The 16,335-nt window shown below is 39.8% G+C and overlaps 4 protein-coding genes across 4 annotated transcripts; 2 read left to right on the forward strand and 2 right to left on the reverse strand.

Annotated features, from left to right (window-relative positions):
• Positions 1-1,255: 1,255 nt before the first annotated feature.
• Positions 1,256-2,062, reverse strand: LOC113739355 (transcription factor TCP8-like). The gene has a single exon (XM_027266570.2). The coding sequence runs from the start codon at positions 1,844-1,846 to the stop codon at positions 1,271-1,273; it is 576 nt and encodes a 191-aa protein (XP_027122371.1). The 5' UTR covers positions 1,847-2,062; the 3' UTR covers positions 1,256-1,270.
• A 1,298-nt stretch (positions 2,063-3,360) lies between these two features.
• Positions 3,361-5,307, forward strand: LOC113738792 (uncharacterized). Its single transcript, XM_027266061.2, has 2 exons — positions 3,361-4,676; positions 4,875-5,307. The coding sequence occupies exons 1-2, from the start codon at positions 3,816-3,818 to the stop codon at positions 5,028-5,030; spliced, it is 1,017 nt and encodes a 338-aa protein (XP_027121862.1). The 5' UTR covers positions 3,361-3,815; the 3' UTR covers positions 5,031-5,307.
• A 2,669-nt stretch (positions 5,308-7,976) lies between these two features.
• Positions 7,977-12,214, forward strand: LOC113738367 (transcription factor BHLH089-like). Its single transcript, XM_027265541.2, has 6 exons — positions 7,977-8,558; positions 9,013-9,219; positions 9,304-9,369; positions 9,730-9,798; positions 9,880-9,951; positions 11,804-12,214. The coding sequence occupies exons 1-6, from the start codon at positions 8,268-8,270 to the stop codon at positions 11,921-11,923; spliced, it is 825 nt and encodes a 274-aa protein (XP_027121342.1). The 5' UTR covers positions 7,977-8,267; the 3' UTR covers positions 11,924-12,214.
• A 120-nt stretch (positions 12,215-12,334) lies between these two features.
• Positions 12,335-13,309, reverse strand: LOC113739356 (germin-like protein 3-7). The gene is made up of 2 exons (XM_027266571.1): positions 13,220-13,309; positions 12,335-12,688 (listed from the first exon to the last, which is right to left on the reverse strand). The coding sequence occupies exons 1-2, from the start codon at positions 13,307-13,309 to the stop codon at positions 12,335-12,337; spliced, it is 444 nt and encodes a 147-aa protein (XP_027122372.1).
• Between the last annotated feature and the right edge of the window lie 3,026 nt (positions 13,310-16,335).

The following is a 16,335-nucleotide window of genomic DNA, read 5'->3' on the forward strand; positions in this document are numbered from 1 at the left end:
GATATGCGTCCCCCAGAACAATAGTTGCGAATTACACCACATGCTTGCCACAAACAACAGCGGACAAATAGCATAGGGGAAAGAGGTGCCACCAGCTGTAGGGTGTTGTGCCAAAACCAATCAGGTAGACTAAGACCAGACTGTCCGCCTCATTATTGAACAAGCATCAGTTTCAGGATCATTTGGAGCGTATTCAAAGATCTTCCAAACGTGCATTGTGGGTTGGGGAAAGACGAATGAGACGACAGCAACAACCAAACAATCCCCCAACCCTTCATCTTTTTCAAAGCTATTTGTTATGCTGTTGCCGAAATTATTGACTTTTGTTTGTGTGCATATCTATATTTAGCCTTATTTGATGTCTTGTTTATTCTAAGAAGAATTCCCTTTTAAGGCAGAAAAATGGGTTTTCTTGCTGCTAACAAGCGTAATTTATCTGAACGACTACAGCTTTCTACTACTTTGGACCTTTGGTGGATTCAACAAAAGAAGATAAGATGTGGAGGAGGAGGCGGAGAAAGTTGCCGGTGGTTCTTCGGTTTTGCTCTGGTATCAGCAGTGTAGTTAGTATTGGTGGTGAGTTTGACTATCTTGTATTGGAGTTTGGAGTGTGACATTTTTTTTAAAAAAAAAAAAAAAAGAAGAAGAAGAAGAAGAAGAAAAGATTTTTTCAAAGCATGTCAATCAAAATTGTGGAAATTTCAGGATTGAATGGAAGTGACTTGATTGATGAGTTAGTAGGTAGGGCGATGGTACGTTTGCAAAAAGGGCTATAATATTAAGAGCAAATTATCTGGCTGGCCATTAAACTTTTGCCATCGTTGAGTTTTGGTCACTCAACTATTAAAAGTCTGGTTTTGGCCACTCAAATATATAAAGTTAAGATATGAGGCCATTCTGTTAGATTTAGCCGTTAAATTCGTCGATATATCCGTTCGCGCGATTTCCAAGACAAAAGGTAGGGTTAATTTAGGAATTCAATATAGCATTCAATGCTTCTCTCAAAAATTATCGTTCTTCTTCCTGCCCCTCTTCAAATCTTCGTCAGACCCTTTTCATCCACCGCAGGCATCACTCCTGCAACGCCACCACCGGTATAAAGCTTGAAATTAGTTTCCTGTCTGGAAAATGCTTGTTGAAAATTAGGATAATTCAGGAAGAATAAAATGAAGGATTTGGCCAGAATTGTGAAGGCTCAGACTTCTTGCTATCTTCCCAAGCCAGTTAGTGGATCGAGAGAGCTCCGCCCAAAGAGTGCCTACAGCCCGTGCTAGCCCAAGATCCCTCCAACATCTTGTGTTTTCGGTATCTGCATGCCACCACCACCACCTCCTACTTTGAATTGCTTATTTGGAGGAGAAGGGGAAGTTTCATCTGCGCCGTCTCCTTGGCGGCCGCTTGATCCTTCCTCTTTAAACAAATCTTCCCTATATCTTTTCCTTAAATAACTCTCTGTGGCATCTTGCCCACCGCCGCCACCGCTATCTCCGCCACCGTCTCCGCTGGGAATCGCTTCCGTCATTTGATTTGCTGCTAACAAATGCTGCTGCTGTTGCTGAAAACCCAACATGTGGGAAAACCCTTCCTCATAGGGGTGGTGAGCTAAGGCTAGCGCGCTGTGGAAAGAATGAGGAGCTGATTTTGAAGGAGGAGCAGAGAGAGTGGAGCCGTTGCTCCTGACGGATATGTTGAGGGTTGAAATGTTAGCCGGGATGGTTCCCGTGCCAGTGGCGGCGATTATGGCTGGCTCGGCTTGCTGTAGAAGCCACTCAATTGTCTCGCCGTCGGACTTGTGACCTAGCTCTCGAGTCAACTGGAAAATCCTAGCTGCACAGGCAGCCGGCATTCGGATACGCCTGCCTCGGCCATCAACTTTGGTATGGCGGTCCTTTGTGGATCTCTTGGGTGGCTGCTGCTTAGGGTGGATTGGTTTCAATAGCCCTATTGACTAGGAGAGTCAGCATTCCGGCAGCTTTGACTCTGTTGCAGGAAGGACTACTTGGAGTTCCATACCATGACTTCCATGGCAATCTCCCAATTGATGTGGGTCTCACCCTACCAAATCTGAAACTAATACCTGTTACGGAAAACAATTTCTCTGGAATCTTTCCCACTTCAATCACCAATGCTTCTGGGCTTGAGGAAGGAACTTGAGGAACTTGCCCTAAAGAAGAAGATGCTATTTTTAATTTCCTAAATTAACCCTGCATTTTGTTTTGAAAATCGTGCAGACAGACAGATCGGTGAATTTAACGGCCAAATCTAACAGAATGGCTACGAGTTTTAACTTTATGCATTTAAGTGGCCAAAACCAGACTTTTAATAGTTGAGTGACCAAAACTCAACGATGGCAAAAGTTTAATGGCCAGCCAGATAATTTGCTCTAATATTAATAATGAAAGTGATGAGTGAGCTCTTCATCTCTCTTTCTTCTTCTTTTTCTTTCTAACATAAAAAGGTATCTTAGCCTTTTTTTCAAACCCAATTCAAGATTTTAACTTAGTTTTCAAAATTTAACGTGTTCAGATGCATTTTGATAAACCAAAATAAAATATATGAGATGGGGTGACATTTTGAATCTCTTAGGCAAAACTTATTTCAAAAAAGAAAAAAAGCGATCGTACTTTTCACTCGTTACTTAACATGATAATATACACTAAAATGTATCACCATTTAACGGACTCGCACTTCAGAGTATTAAAAATTTAGTACTCCCTCCGTCCCATTTTGATAGTCTCATTTCTTTCTTCACATAGTTTAAAAAAAAAGTAGTTAATTTTGTTTGAAAAGTAAATTTAGATTGCTATTTTTCTAAAATACCCTCACATTAAATATGGTACAACTTTATGGGAACTTGAATTGATGGTAAAAAAAGAATCAACTCTCATTAAATGGGGTAGGTTTATAGTAATAAGGATATTTTAGGAAAATTAAAATATAACTACATTCTTAACAATGAAAAAATGGATTACATTTTGAGACAGACGAAAAAGGAAAACGGGACTATCAAAGTGGGACGGATGAAGTACTTAACAATTCAACAATTTAATAAATCCAAACTTCATATTCCGTATTACGATTTTCAAACTTCAATTTTATCGAACACGCTCCTTTTTTTTTTGTTTTTTTAGTAGTGTACATATTATTATTACCGAAACAGTAAAAGTAGGGAATGTAGGTGTAATTTTTAAAATTAAAGGAAAACTTGGTGCTGTAGTCAGAAACCTTGAGTTACCACTAAAGAAAAGATGATTACTTTCCGCAGTCAAGGGGAACCCATTCCCTCGTCCTCCGCCCTCGGCGCACAATACAACAAAAGTAGATCACATCTCCAGCAGCCTCACCACAAAGCTCCCATCCGTTGTTACTCTCCCCGCCGCTAATAGCACACCACTCCCCACAAAACACAAAAACGCACCATATTCTCCAACTCAAAAACTGTTCGCTATCCCCTTCCATTCCCTCTCTTTTGTAGATAGAATAGAAGAAGAAAACTACTACATCTATCCATTCATCATCCCATCCTACCGCTCTACCCATTCTTCATATACTGACCAGTGGCCTCTATGTTCTTCCAGTAGCCTCATCATCATATTTTTAGTAGTCTTTAATAGTGGTATTGCACTGTCCTCCTACTAGGACTTAGGGGGGAGTTTTAGGACCCCAACAATTCCAGCCAAAAAGCCCCCAAAAACAACAACAACTAAACGCCACTTCGCAAACTCAAACCCAAAGGTGGTGCAACTTATCATCATCAGCAGCAGCTCTAAGTTCTAGCTAACTAAGGGAACCAAAAGCCAAAAGTAGTATCCTCCATGGATCCCACTCCCCTCAAAAAGCACCCGACAAAATCCACCACCGCCGCCGCCTCAAAAATGCCTCCTCCGGATCCCATTCTTGCTGCCCCCCCTTCCTCCACCGCCACCACCATCCAAAACATATCCAGCCACTTCGCCAAGTTGTATGCGAATCACAAGTTTCTTGCTGCTTCCTTAAAAGCCTCCTCACATCCACACGCTCATTCTCATCAAGAAGAAGAAAAGGGTCTCAAAGATGATTCCTCTGCTTTAGACAACTCCTGCGTAGCTTTGACCAAGTCAAGTAGCCAGCACGGAAGAATTCATCGTGGAGCTGCACCGGCAGATTTGGCCTCGGCAAATGAAGAAAGCTACCGCACGAAAACCAAGGTTAAAGAAAAGGACGACAGGAAGTATTCTCTGGTTAATGTCAAGAAGAAAAAGCCCCTGCCTGATGCTCCTCCAGCTCAGAAGGCTTTATTAGACGGGCATAAATCTAATCTTAGAATCAAGAAATCATCGTCAGGAGCAAGAGGAGGAGCAGCCCAGAAAAAGGAGGAGGAGTTCTATGACGGGAGGAGAGGCGTGAAGAAAGCGTATGGCTTGATGTCGAGGAGTCTTGAATTGGAGAAACCTAATCAAGCCACGCCGTCGTGTGAAATGAATAGACCATGTATTTCGCTTGCGGTGAATGGCAGAAGGACGTCATTTTGCTGCTCGCGAGCTGAGTTGGCTGACTTCTTTTGTTGCGCCGGCGTCAAGGTTGTGGCTGTTGACATGCCGCCCTTTATGCAGATTCACGCTGTCGATTGTGCTAGAAAAGCTCGTGATAGCTTGGAAAAATTCACTTCCAAGACTCTTGCTTTTACCCTCAAAAAGGTACTCCTGCCTGCTATAGCATCTGTCGAAAGAGCAATCAGTGATCATTGTGGGCTTTTTGGTTTAGGTTCTGTGATGCGAGGCTTTCCTCTTTTTTTTTGTTTTTTTTTCCGTTTTGGGGGATCAATTCGCTTGCTGATCAGCAGGCACGCTGGTTCTTGAATTGGTTAGTCTCAGTTCTGATTTTCTTGCTTGCAGGAATTTGATGGGGTTTATGGACCAGCCTGGCACTGCATCGTAGGGACCAGTTTTGGTTCCTTCGTGACACACTCAGTAGGTGGCTTCATGTACTTCTCAATGGATCAGAAACTATACATCCTCTTGTTCAAAACAACTGTACAGAGGGCTGATTGAATGATTTGGAGGTTGAAAACTATTCTTACTATTATAGGGGAAATTAGGCACTCACAAAGGCAGGCCTTTTTCTCCCCCTTCCAACTTTGTACAATGCCAGCAGCCTTTTTCTCCCATGGATATTTCTCTCGTACTAGTTACCTTGTCGGTAGGCTCTTTTTTGAAGTAGTTACAGCACAAAAAAGAAATACTTTCGACTCCACTAAACTTGTGGGGGGGTTTTTGTTTAGATGTTAGTACATTGCCTAGTAGTATCTCAAGAAAACTTGTTAAGATAGCCCAACAATCAACATATATATATATATATATATATACCTACCTCCTCTACTATGCTTCTATGTCGGTTTCGGTGAAACTGTTGAAGGTAGTGCTGATTTTTGTGGATAGCATATGGTGATATAAGTAAGTTCGAAGTGTAGGATGATGATATATGAGGCTGCATTTCTTGTTCTTGGTTCCATGCCGGGTTGGCAACTTAGCATCCCACCATCAAAAAGAATGAATGAAGGGCTTGGAACAAACAATTCTTGTAAGGTCAGCTAGGGTCCTCCCCTATTCCCCTGCCTGCCCTGGTCTTTGGAGATCAATGAGTGGTGCTTTTCATTTCTTAGTCTAAACAATCATTGCTTTAAGCAAAAAATTTGACATTATTTTAGAGTTGAGATAAAACGTACCAGTAGTACCTTCTGTTTTGCCGCAAACCAAACCACACCCCACCTTACCTTAAACAGCCCCAGTCCCACGAACCAAAAAAAATCTCTCATTGCTGATCATTTCTTTTCCATAGATTTATTTTTGGAAAGGGAGTTGTTATGTATCCTTCCTGGGTTAATCTCTTGCTAGTTGTTACCTCATTTCATCTATGGTTCCCTGTTGGAATGGCCCAACCACTATTCTGAATCCATCCAAAGTATCATATGAAGTTTTTTTTTTTTTTGGCATTTTGGAACTTTGATAATAGAATTGCTTATCACTCAATGTAAGCACTCCTTGATTTGTCTTCAAAATTTTTTTTAGTTCACTTGATTTTCTAAATTGACCAGACATGTTATTTTTCTTTCTTTTACATGCAACACACACACATATATCAAAGAAAAATCGTTACGTTTTCTGTGAATATATTTTTTAACCTCACATATATCAAATCGTTACAATAATTTTTGTTTTTACAAAAAATCCAGAAAAATGCAATCCAAACAAAGCCTTAGGTTGCATGGCGATCTACTTTCGGGCAAATATTTCGAGTTGAGGCTTGGTTTGATAAGGTTAAAAATAAGAGATTAGCAAAAAAAAAAATCCCAAACCCCTACTCATTTGGGATTGTTTGGTGGTGTGAAAAAGTTTCCATCTAATTTCTAATTTGATGAGACTTTTAATTGAGGTTTATGTGGCAGGGTATGCGTAGAGTCCGAAACCAGTAGGCACTTGGGATCTTTAGCCCAAAAGCACAGCCAAAGAGCATAGCATCTGCTCTTTGGTTGGAAGCTATTTAAAGTACCAACCACAGTATAGATGCCAATTGGCAAGCAGAAGAAGCATTTTATTATATAATCATCTGTGAATCTAAGCAAGCAGCCACTTTTAAGATCTTTTTCCGATAAGAGGAATATGTGTGAAAGAATTGCCTGATTTTTAAGAAAGTGCTTGCCAGGGAATCCACTCTCTCTTTTGAGCTATATATATATATATATATGTATATATAGAATTTTTGCTGTGACAAAAAGTAACTGGAGTAGCTAGCGCATGCATGCGTTAAGCTTTTACTACTTTGGAAGGCGATGCTATTGCTATACGATCACACTGTCATCTGCAGCTTAACCACAAAAACAGTTCCATCAGACCTCCAGAGTCCACACACACACACACACAAGGGTTGTTGTTGGTGGTGGTGCATATGTGTCGTCTTTCTTAAGGAAAAAAAAAGAGGTCGTGGACCATATTGCCAGCAAACAAGAGGAGGATGCTCAATATTACCATCTATGGCATGGTTCAATTTGAAATTTGCAGTGACTGAACATGCTCCTGCTTCACTGCACATCGAATAGAATCATGTTGAAATCAGGCAATGCTAGGCAGCGCTGATAAAAAAGAGCCCATGATGAAGGTCCACTTCATGCACTAATTTTAGCGAGTGTTAGAGAATAATCCAGTTGTAGGCATTGAAATTTCGTCTCCAGACTCTAGAAAAGCATAAGCTGAATGACATGAAAATTGCATTGAACCATTTTTTTGACATCAACGCAACCATTATGAATCTGCTAGCAAACGCCCTCAGTTGCACTATCAAGATGACCGGTTTACTAACATCAAAAAAATGGTAACATGTCTCCTTCTTTAGGAAAATCCAGTTATAGAGTTCTTATGAATCGTTGGCTCGACTTCGATCACCGTCATAAAATATAAGTTGCTTGTAGAGTTTTCACGGATAATCCATCAATACAGCCATTGCATTAACAGCGAATATCAGTCAGTGCCGAATGGCGATGACACTACTCAACTAAAGCTGATGGCCACCATCAAGCTTTTAATACTGCCTTCTATCAATTATCATATTAAAAATTCAGATAGGTGTGTAATGCGCCTGTTTGCTTCAATTTTCTCTCCTCCTTACTATTCATGGACCTCTCTTCCCCTAGCATAAAATAGATTAAAATATATTACAGTTATCGTCTCCCCGAAAAAAAAAAAAAAAAATAGGATGACACTACTCTCTCTCTCTCTCAAGTCCAAAGTCTCAAGTGTGTGCCCGTTAGTCGGTAGTTGATCCACAATCTCACCGGTCTCTCTCAAGTCTCACTTTCCCTTCTTCGGTCTGTCTTCAGTTTTGTAAATTAGTAGCTTACCACTCCATCTCCGTACACTACAGTCTCTACTCCTGCCTTTTGGGGGGTCAAAATTACTCCTCACTCGCCCTTTCATAGTTTTTTCATTGAATCATTTTTATTTAATATCACCAGACAACAGCCCCCGGGGGCCCCCATCATCTCCATCTCTCTGACCTCCTCCTCCTCAATTTCCACTCACTTCAGTCCGACTGCTACTACATTTCCCCATTTCACTTTCCATCTTACTCCTGCGTCCTCCTCAACTACTGCTGCTGCTACTAGCACTACCATTCATGTTGCCCATATTTCTTTGACATGTATATGTGCAAAATTCTGCTGCTGCTGCTTTGTTAAGTTGAAGTTTTCAATGAATTAGATCAGTAAATGTTTGGTTAGGCCCCCTGGGGGGTGAATGGATCCGCCAATCGTCAGCCACTCGTCTTTTTCACCTGCCCATGCTTCCTCCTCCTACACTCTCACTGACCTTTGGCCTTTCCCCATCGGACCTCCTGCCGTTTTGGGTCTCCCAATGCCCCCCGCCTTGCCACCCCCACATGGCACTCCTCCTCCTGTTGCTGCGCTTTCCCTTGAGGAATCCACCGTCACCGACCTAAGTGCTTGCCGCACCAATGCCACCAACAAGCGCAAGCATGTCCTTTCTCAACATCACCTTCTTGCTTCCGCTTCTTGTGCCGTTCATTCCGTTAGTATATAAATCCCTTTTTTCCCCCGGTTGATGGATAGATTTCTCTGTTATCTTGCTTTGCTCCACTTCAATTCTACCTGCAACAATTCTTCTTTTTTTCCCATTTCTCAAGTTCATTTTTTGATGCTTGCTCTCAATTTTGGTCAATGGACACATTTTTTTGCATGTTGGATTCTTATACAAAATGCTAGTAAATCTTTTAGTAAAAAGATTTCCACTTTTACTGTTGTTTCTTGATGGGCATTCCTAGATTTCTACTTGCAAAAGAAATACTTTTACTACGGAGATATTGATCCCATAACATTTCCAATCTTTTTTTTAAAAAGAAATTGTAATTTTTGTTTCATCTCTAACTCTTTTAAGTGATTGAGATTTTGTTATCTCCCCATAACTAAGCCTAGAAGCCAGATTTCTCTTCCACTGGTTGAGTGATACTGATTTTACTCGACAGAATAATGCAAATGTAAAGCGGATGAAGGCATCAGAAGGAGGAATCGGAGAACAAATTGATGAATCCAAAGCAGAACCGCAGACCAGCTCATACACTACTAACAAGCCTGCTGATCATGACGATACTAACCCTCAGCCACCTAAAGACTATATCCATGTCAGAGCCAGAAGGGGTCAAGCTACTGATAGCCACAGTCTTGCCGAGAGAGTAATTCTCGCCTTGCTTACCTTTCTTTTGTTGGCCATTCATTTCGAGTATTAGTTCTGATGAATTAGCTCTGTTTTTCATCAGGCTAGGAGAGAAAAGATCAGTGAGCGGATGAAAATTCTTCAAGATTTGGTTCCTGGCTGTAACAAGGTCCGCACCCGCACTCTTCTTGCGTATCACACTAGACCAAAAATTGTTGTGGAATTTGTGCTTTATTACTTCAGGAGAGTGTTGTCTTTTCTCATTTTCACCAGCTTTTAGCTTTCAAAAAATATTTTGCAGCATTTTCTCGATGGATTTTTAGCTTTTCTGCACTTTGGAAGTTGAAATTTTGATGTCAGTTGGACTAGCTATCTGGAATTTTGTTTTACCTAAGCTCTACAGTGCAAGAGGAAAAGAGAAGAGGCCCTTAGTTCACACTAATCCTTCCATGTTTTAGGGGTTCCACTTGAACTTTTTTGCTCTTTAAAATAATTCTGTCCAGTTAATGCACTATTATGTATTGATCAGGTAATTGGGAAAGCTCTAGTACTTGATGAAATTATTAACTACATCCAGTCACTTCAGCGACAAGTTGAGGTAGTTACTGAAGTCTTCCGTGTTTAATTCACATCCAAAATTTTGAATCTCATTCTGTCCTTAATATATTGCATGTCAAAGTTTTTATCCATGAAGCTCGAAGCAGTTAATTCAAGGATGAACTCAGCCATAGAAGGATTTCCTTCCAAGGAAGTAAGTTACAGAGCTTGAAATGCTAGCTAGTTTAACGCCTTTAATCCTTTCTTGATCAGTCAATCTGTATTGTCAGTTCTTTTCTGACTGTCATTTTGGTGCTGCTGCTTTGTTTTTTTACTAGTTATAAGTATGAACAGAGAAACTGTTGAAATCTGTTTCATCGAGTGTTTGGGAGGACGTCCTTGGTAGTAAATTACATTAAAAATGAAATATGTTGCCGTTATAGGATCATGAAATGGTACACTTTGTGGAGTTTTGACCTGATGACTAGCTACTGACTGAAAACGAAATAAAATATAGATTCATATTTTGGATCAAAAGCAGAGGTGACAAGTTAGTTATGCTCCACGCTCCACCAAACAGTTCAGCATCCTGTTGTAGTTTGACAGAAAGATGCATATTCCTTTTGTTCCTTATCTGTGTCTTTTAACAAAAAATTAAATTCAGTATAAGTTCTTGTTTGTTTATTCTTGTCCCTTTTTATTCCATAATAGCAGTTTGCTTTTTCTTATCTGCGATCCCTTTTTCGTTTTTCGATGAAGAGCTGCATGCCATTTTGCCTGTGGCAATTTCTTAACTCTTTATGGAGTGCAAGTACGCATGGAAAAACTTGAAAGATTTGAGGAAGCATTTGACTCCAGATTCACATATTCTATGTCCTTTTGGGAATCTGACGAGTTGGTGAACATGTAAGAAAAAGAAAAGGAAACAGTTAATTGCCTTTCACAGTGTGAGCGATGTCTTACTGAAATTCAAATGACAAGGTATAGTCCTTGTGTTAATATTACTCCTCTCGGAGCTCCTTTTCAGAAGATGGAAATGGCCCCATGATTGACACCGCGGTCACCATGCCAGTGGTGAACTAGTAGTAGTTTTTATATCAGCATAGTTAACTCTTTTCTTCCTGGAATTCATATTTAACAATCTTTCGCTACGACATATAGATCTTATGAATGACTAAACATGATATACTGGTGGTCCAACATACCACGTGAATTACAAGTGATCAAGCTACATAAATATACTAAATTTCACAGAGTAAAGATGTTGTAACAGTGGTATTTCCTGATCAATTACTGTAGCTTCTTAGCTAATTCTGTAACATTTGGTTATAATTTGAAGGTGGATATTCACCTGTAGATAAAGAAAAGTTCATCTGTATTTGGATTTTGACTTAAATTTGCAGTTTTATCTTCTTATGTTCTCGTATTGGTGCCTAAAACTATGTTTGACTGCTTAACTTTAAAACAAATGAGTCGTGCCTTTTCTGCCAGGTCCTCCTCCTCCTCATTTTTCATCCCCTATCAAGTATATGTGCCTGCAGCTTCCATATTATCTCTCCTCTTGTTCCTTGTTTTGTGTAGTTATCCTTGGTTTTTCTTTCAATTCTGCTCTGTCCAAAGCAAGTACATGCATCAGAACTGCTCGTCATTTCACATGAGTGTAGATGCAGTGACGTATTTGCATAACTAGTGCAAGAATGGTGATATGGCTCTGTTGGAAGGAATTTGCAGCAGTCATTGTTTACAGCCTCTGGCTGATTTTATACAGTTACAGCTACCTCTTTTTTGTATTGAGATTAAGCACTGTTGCTAGCTTCAGTTTTGCTTCTGCCAGCTGAACATGTGTTACATCTCTCATTTCCCCTTGTCTTGTGTAAATATATGTGTTTTTAAGATCTATCAGTTGTAACCTTCGTTCTGGTTTATGTGACTTACCCTAAATATGATCCACGCGCATTGTTGATTAGTGAGTGATTATTATTCATGCATTTAAAAGTTCATGATGTCCAGCAATACCCAGAACTTTTTTTGAGTTATTTCTTTGATTCGGTTATCCCGCTTTCCAGCTTGCAGCTCCACAATTTGATGCTACTGCAATGATCTTCGGCCAACAAGCACCAAGGGAATATGCTCCGGATGAATGGCTTCATATACAGGTCGGTAGCAGCTTAGAAAGAGCAACGTGACAAATACAGCTGCTCTTCAGTGAATAGGAAAGTTGAGCAGGCATTTTATTCCTCCAGCTCATTCTCATCGTCTTTGATCAAATCAAGGAGACTTTCAGTTATTTAATTTTACATCTAATGTAACCCTTTCGCAGATTGAAGGACATTCTTGAACTTGCTGTGAGTATGCCCATATGTCCAATTAGAAAACTGGATCTCTGTCTGATCTGACTAGTTCCTGTATTGACGTCTAGGACAAAATTGTAGCAATAGTACGTGGTTTAATTTATGTGTTATCCTTTGAAGATGCAATGGACTCTTACTGCAATTCTTTCATTAGTCGACGAAAGTTCAGCATCTGAAGTGGCACAATCCTAGATCCCAAATCCCCCTGATGGAAGAAACATTTCCTGGTACTCTGCCCCCTGGGAATCACAAACATGAAACGCCTGCCCTGAGGTCTAACACTTCTGAGTAGAATACATTTCCAGTGGTCACAAGACCTACAAGGACTTTCCCCTCAATGACTACTACTCCAGGAGCAGAGTCAACTCGATTCATGGAGATTCCCAGGGTGTTTAGCCCCGGAAACGCAAAAACATTTCCTTGTGCGACGCTGACTCCAAAGGCATTAGTAGTATTTCCCTCTTTGCTGAGTCCATCAACGAAGAAATCCTCTGAAGTCACATCAGAGACAGGCTTGCAAGAGAAACCATTCACAGAGGTGGGGTCTTGGATCCTGTAGTGGGTCGGGATCAGCAGATTGGGAATAAGGCCACAAGAAAACTGAGAGAAACAGCATTTGGTAGAACACCAGCTTAGCAGCCATAGTCAGTCGAATACAATAGTGTTTGGATAGAGTATTATTTGGAATAAATACTAAATGTGTTTATGATACAAGCGAAATAGGTAAACTTGAGCTGTCCAAACACAGTTGCCACTCTGATGGTTAACCTTGCTGGAATTATTAGTTGAAATACTTTGTCGCGGTGGTGAACAGGTTAAGAAGTAGTACCGTATAATTCTTCAAATGACATTTTTGGGGGGATCAACTTTTCAATTTTCATTTCATGAGGGAGAACAGGTGAAGAAATCCCAAAAACAAGGATTAACTGACGAGAGACAGATGCATGCAACAAGGACACTTTCAAAGAATATTAGTACTAGTAGACTAGCATTAGCACTAGCACTAGCACTAGCAGAATCTTAATTTACCAGGTCTCCTAGTATTGACCCCAAAAAACCACCGGCCCCCACCACCAAGCCTTTAAGGCTTTGGTGGGGGCGGGAGGCAAGGGTTCAAGGGACGAACCTTGCCTTCCACCAAATTGTCACATTGTGGTTCTTCAAAAAATCCAGACGGGTGTGTGATGTATCTGTCTGGTCCGGTGGTGGTTTTGCTCCCATCGATTCTTCGTAGGTCCAGTTGGGCCTCCCCCTAGTTAGATTAGAATAGAGTAGGAGTAGTGATGACGATTGACCAAAAAAAAAAAAAGTATTGACCCCAATAAAAAAGAAGAAGAAGTTGATGATGTTGAAAATTGTAATCCATTGTTCGTGAGTTAGAAAACTGTTATATATATATATAACATAGGTGGACACTTGCACATAGAGGATACATCATGTTTGAATTGAAAAAAGGTATTACATTAGGTTCTTGAACCTCATGCTTATGTAGACTGTGCTTCTTTCCAAAGACACAAACTTTTTCTTATTTTTATGCAGAGCATATGTGTTGCAATGTTACACAAAGGTGTACTCCTAGTGGTCAAGGAGGGCCTTTTAGAGCTTCCTTTCGCTCGCCGCAAAACTTGAATAGAAGGAAAATAAAAATGTTAGGAACATGTACGACTCGGTTCGTTGACAGCCCTATAGTGTTGAGGCCCGGAAACTCATAAACATCAGCATGCATGAGTGACATTGATCGACGCCGTAAACGTTGAATGCTCCGAGACTTTGTTGGAACCCATGAAATTAAGAAGAAGTCCTGTGTGAAGATGCAGTGGCGGGGTTCTTGCAGAGAAAACCGTTGAATTGGTGGCAAAAGTTTATGATCCACCCACTCAATGGTACAAATATACAGATAGATCAACAACAAACCTTACCATACATTAATTGAATTAAACTAATTTTCACTATGCTGGGATGATCATGAAATTTCTCCTTTATTTTCGAAGCAGTACTTATTTTTAGAAGATCATCTATAAACTAATCATATTAAGCAGGTAAAAGATCACATATACCCTTGTACCAGGACGGTATAGAAAGCGGGATGATCGGTTGTAAGGAGCTTGATTTAGAAGTGAAGTATAGCGGTGGATGCAATTGGCTGTAGTTGTGCTGACTACTGAACTTGGTCGATCCACCGTATATTGGTATGACCTTAAAGCTGACAAGAAGACGACGATACATTTATCGATGGATAAGCACAAACATGGTCCAATACGATTCCAGATATAAGTGAGTGAAAGTGAAAGAGCAATTATGCGTAAACTCAGCTGTATACTTTTTTCCAATTATGATAATTTTGAGATAGGTGAAAAATAGAATTAGTAACTTGTCTAGTAGATACTAAACATGAAATAGTTGCTTTATTTATATGGTAGAACTTTATTGATAGTGATGTATCATAAAGCATGATTACTAGGAATGTAAGTGAACCAAATCTACTTGAAAGCAACTCGACGACGACGCTCAATTCAGAAGAAACTCGACTCATCTTGATTTTATCGAACTTGAGTTCAAGCTACTCAAGTAGCAAATCAAGTCGAGTTCGAGTTCCAAGATTACAAGTTCGATTACTTTTGAGCCTAATAGAGGATTATAAAATGAAATATATTGTATATATTTTTTGAATTTATAAAATTACTCATGATACGTGGCCCTTCTAAAAAACCCAATGCCCTTAACCTTCTCCTATCTGTCACCATCTCATCTTTTTCACACTTCTTTCTCCCTGATGTTAATTCATCGAAACAATGTCCTCTCCTTCTTCTTGGGACTCTTTCTCCCTTCTATCTGGTGTTTGACCGTTTCTCTCTTCCCCTCTCCTTCATGCTCTGTCTTCTTCTTTAATCTATTCCACATTTTTCATCTTTTCTAGACTCTAAAGCTATCGCAAGGGAGATAAAGGCATACCCGTAAACGCATCCACCAATTTCATCGGGTGGGAGACTCTGGATTTAGACCTTACAAGACTCTAACCAATATTTCATTCCTCTTACCAGCATCGTGGATAATTGTCACCCAATAAGATTATTGTAGCAGTACTACTGGTTCATTTTTAGCTAGTCTTTTTATTAGTATATGTTTAGTAACAAGATCATCTGGGGACCTCATGATGAGCTCGATTGATAGTTTCATTCACGTGGAATACTGCTTTAGCACAGCAGTTGATCAGGAATCAAAGGCATAGACTCAAATAGAGTTGGTGCAATAATCTGATCAATCCCAGGATTCTGACTGTTAAAAGAAGTGAAGAAACGTACTGCATTTTCTTTCCCGACTTTGAGTTGGAGGTGCAGCACTAATCCTGGTGGGATCACAAACTCTTCACCAGAAAGATCACAACTTAAGTAATTTCCACTACAAAACATTCACCGTTGATACCCAGCCAACTGAAAGTCTCCCCTCCATGACGAGGGATGACTCGGTTGACGGAGGAACTCGATGCGATTCATTGACATCCCTACGTTGAGACTGTCGAATATTTAGTTCGCTGCCCCAGTCTTGCAGCCTTCAAAGAATTTTTTTTTTTTTTTTTTGGTTCTAAGGGGAACTACAAGCCTTAACATAGGAAAGAAGTAATAATAATAATAATAATAATAAAAAAAAGGGTAAAGAAACAAAAAAAAAAAAAAAATCATAGTAAACCTACTACACAGAAAAACTCCCTGTAATTTCAAAACGCACAACATGATACCCGATACTTTAAACTAAATTATAAAAGTGACGGAATCCTTTAAATTTGATGGAAATGGACGAAATGACCCGAATGTCCTGATATAATTAAGCAAAAGACAGTTCAAAAAAATCATTTGTTTCATTCTCTAGATAGAGAGAATTGAGGTTTAAGGGGTAGAACAGGTATGTTTGTTAAAAATTAAGTATAAAAAAATTTTTTTTTAGATTCCAATAAGTCATTTCCGTTAAGTTTAACGAATTCCGTCGTCTTTACAATTTAGTTCAAAACATGAGATGTCATGTTGTACGTTTTGAAACTACGGGGGCTTTTCAGTGTATTAGGTTTACCCCAGGAGTTGCAGATCCGCAACGCAGTAATCCTGCACTGGACTTGGATCAGAAGGCAATAATGACACGAGTGAGTGACAAAATTACCAAAGCAGCTAATAACATTGTGGGAGACAACAGGCTGACTTCTTAGTTAATTGCTAGTAATATTTATACTAAAAGAAGTAGGCTTGCAAGAGATC

Source organism: Coffea arabica, chromosome 4c (assembly GCF_036785885.1).
Source record: "Coffea arabica cultivar ET-39 chromosome 4c, Coffea Arabica ET-39 HiFi, whole genome shotgun sequence".
NCBI classification, from domain to species: domain Eukaryota; kingdom Viridiplantae; phylum Streptophyta; class Magnoliopsida; order Gentianales; family Rubiaceae; genus Coffea; species Coffea arabica.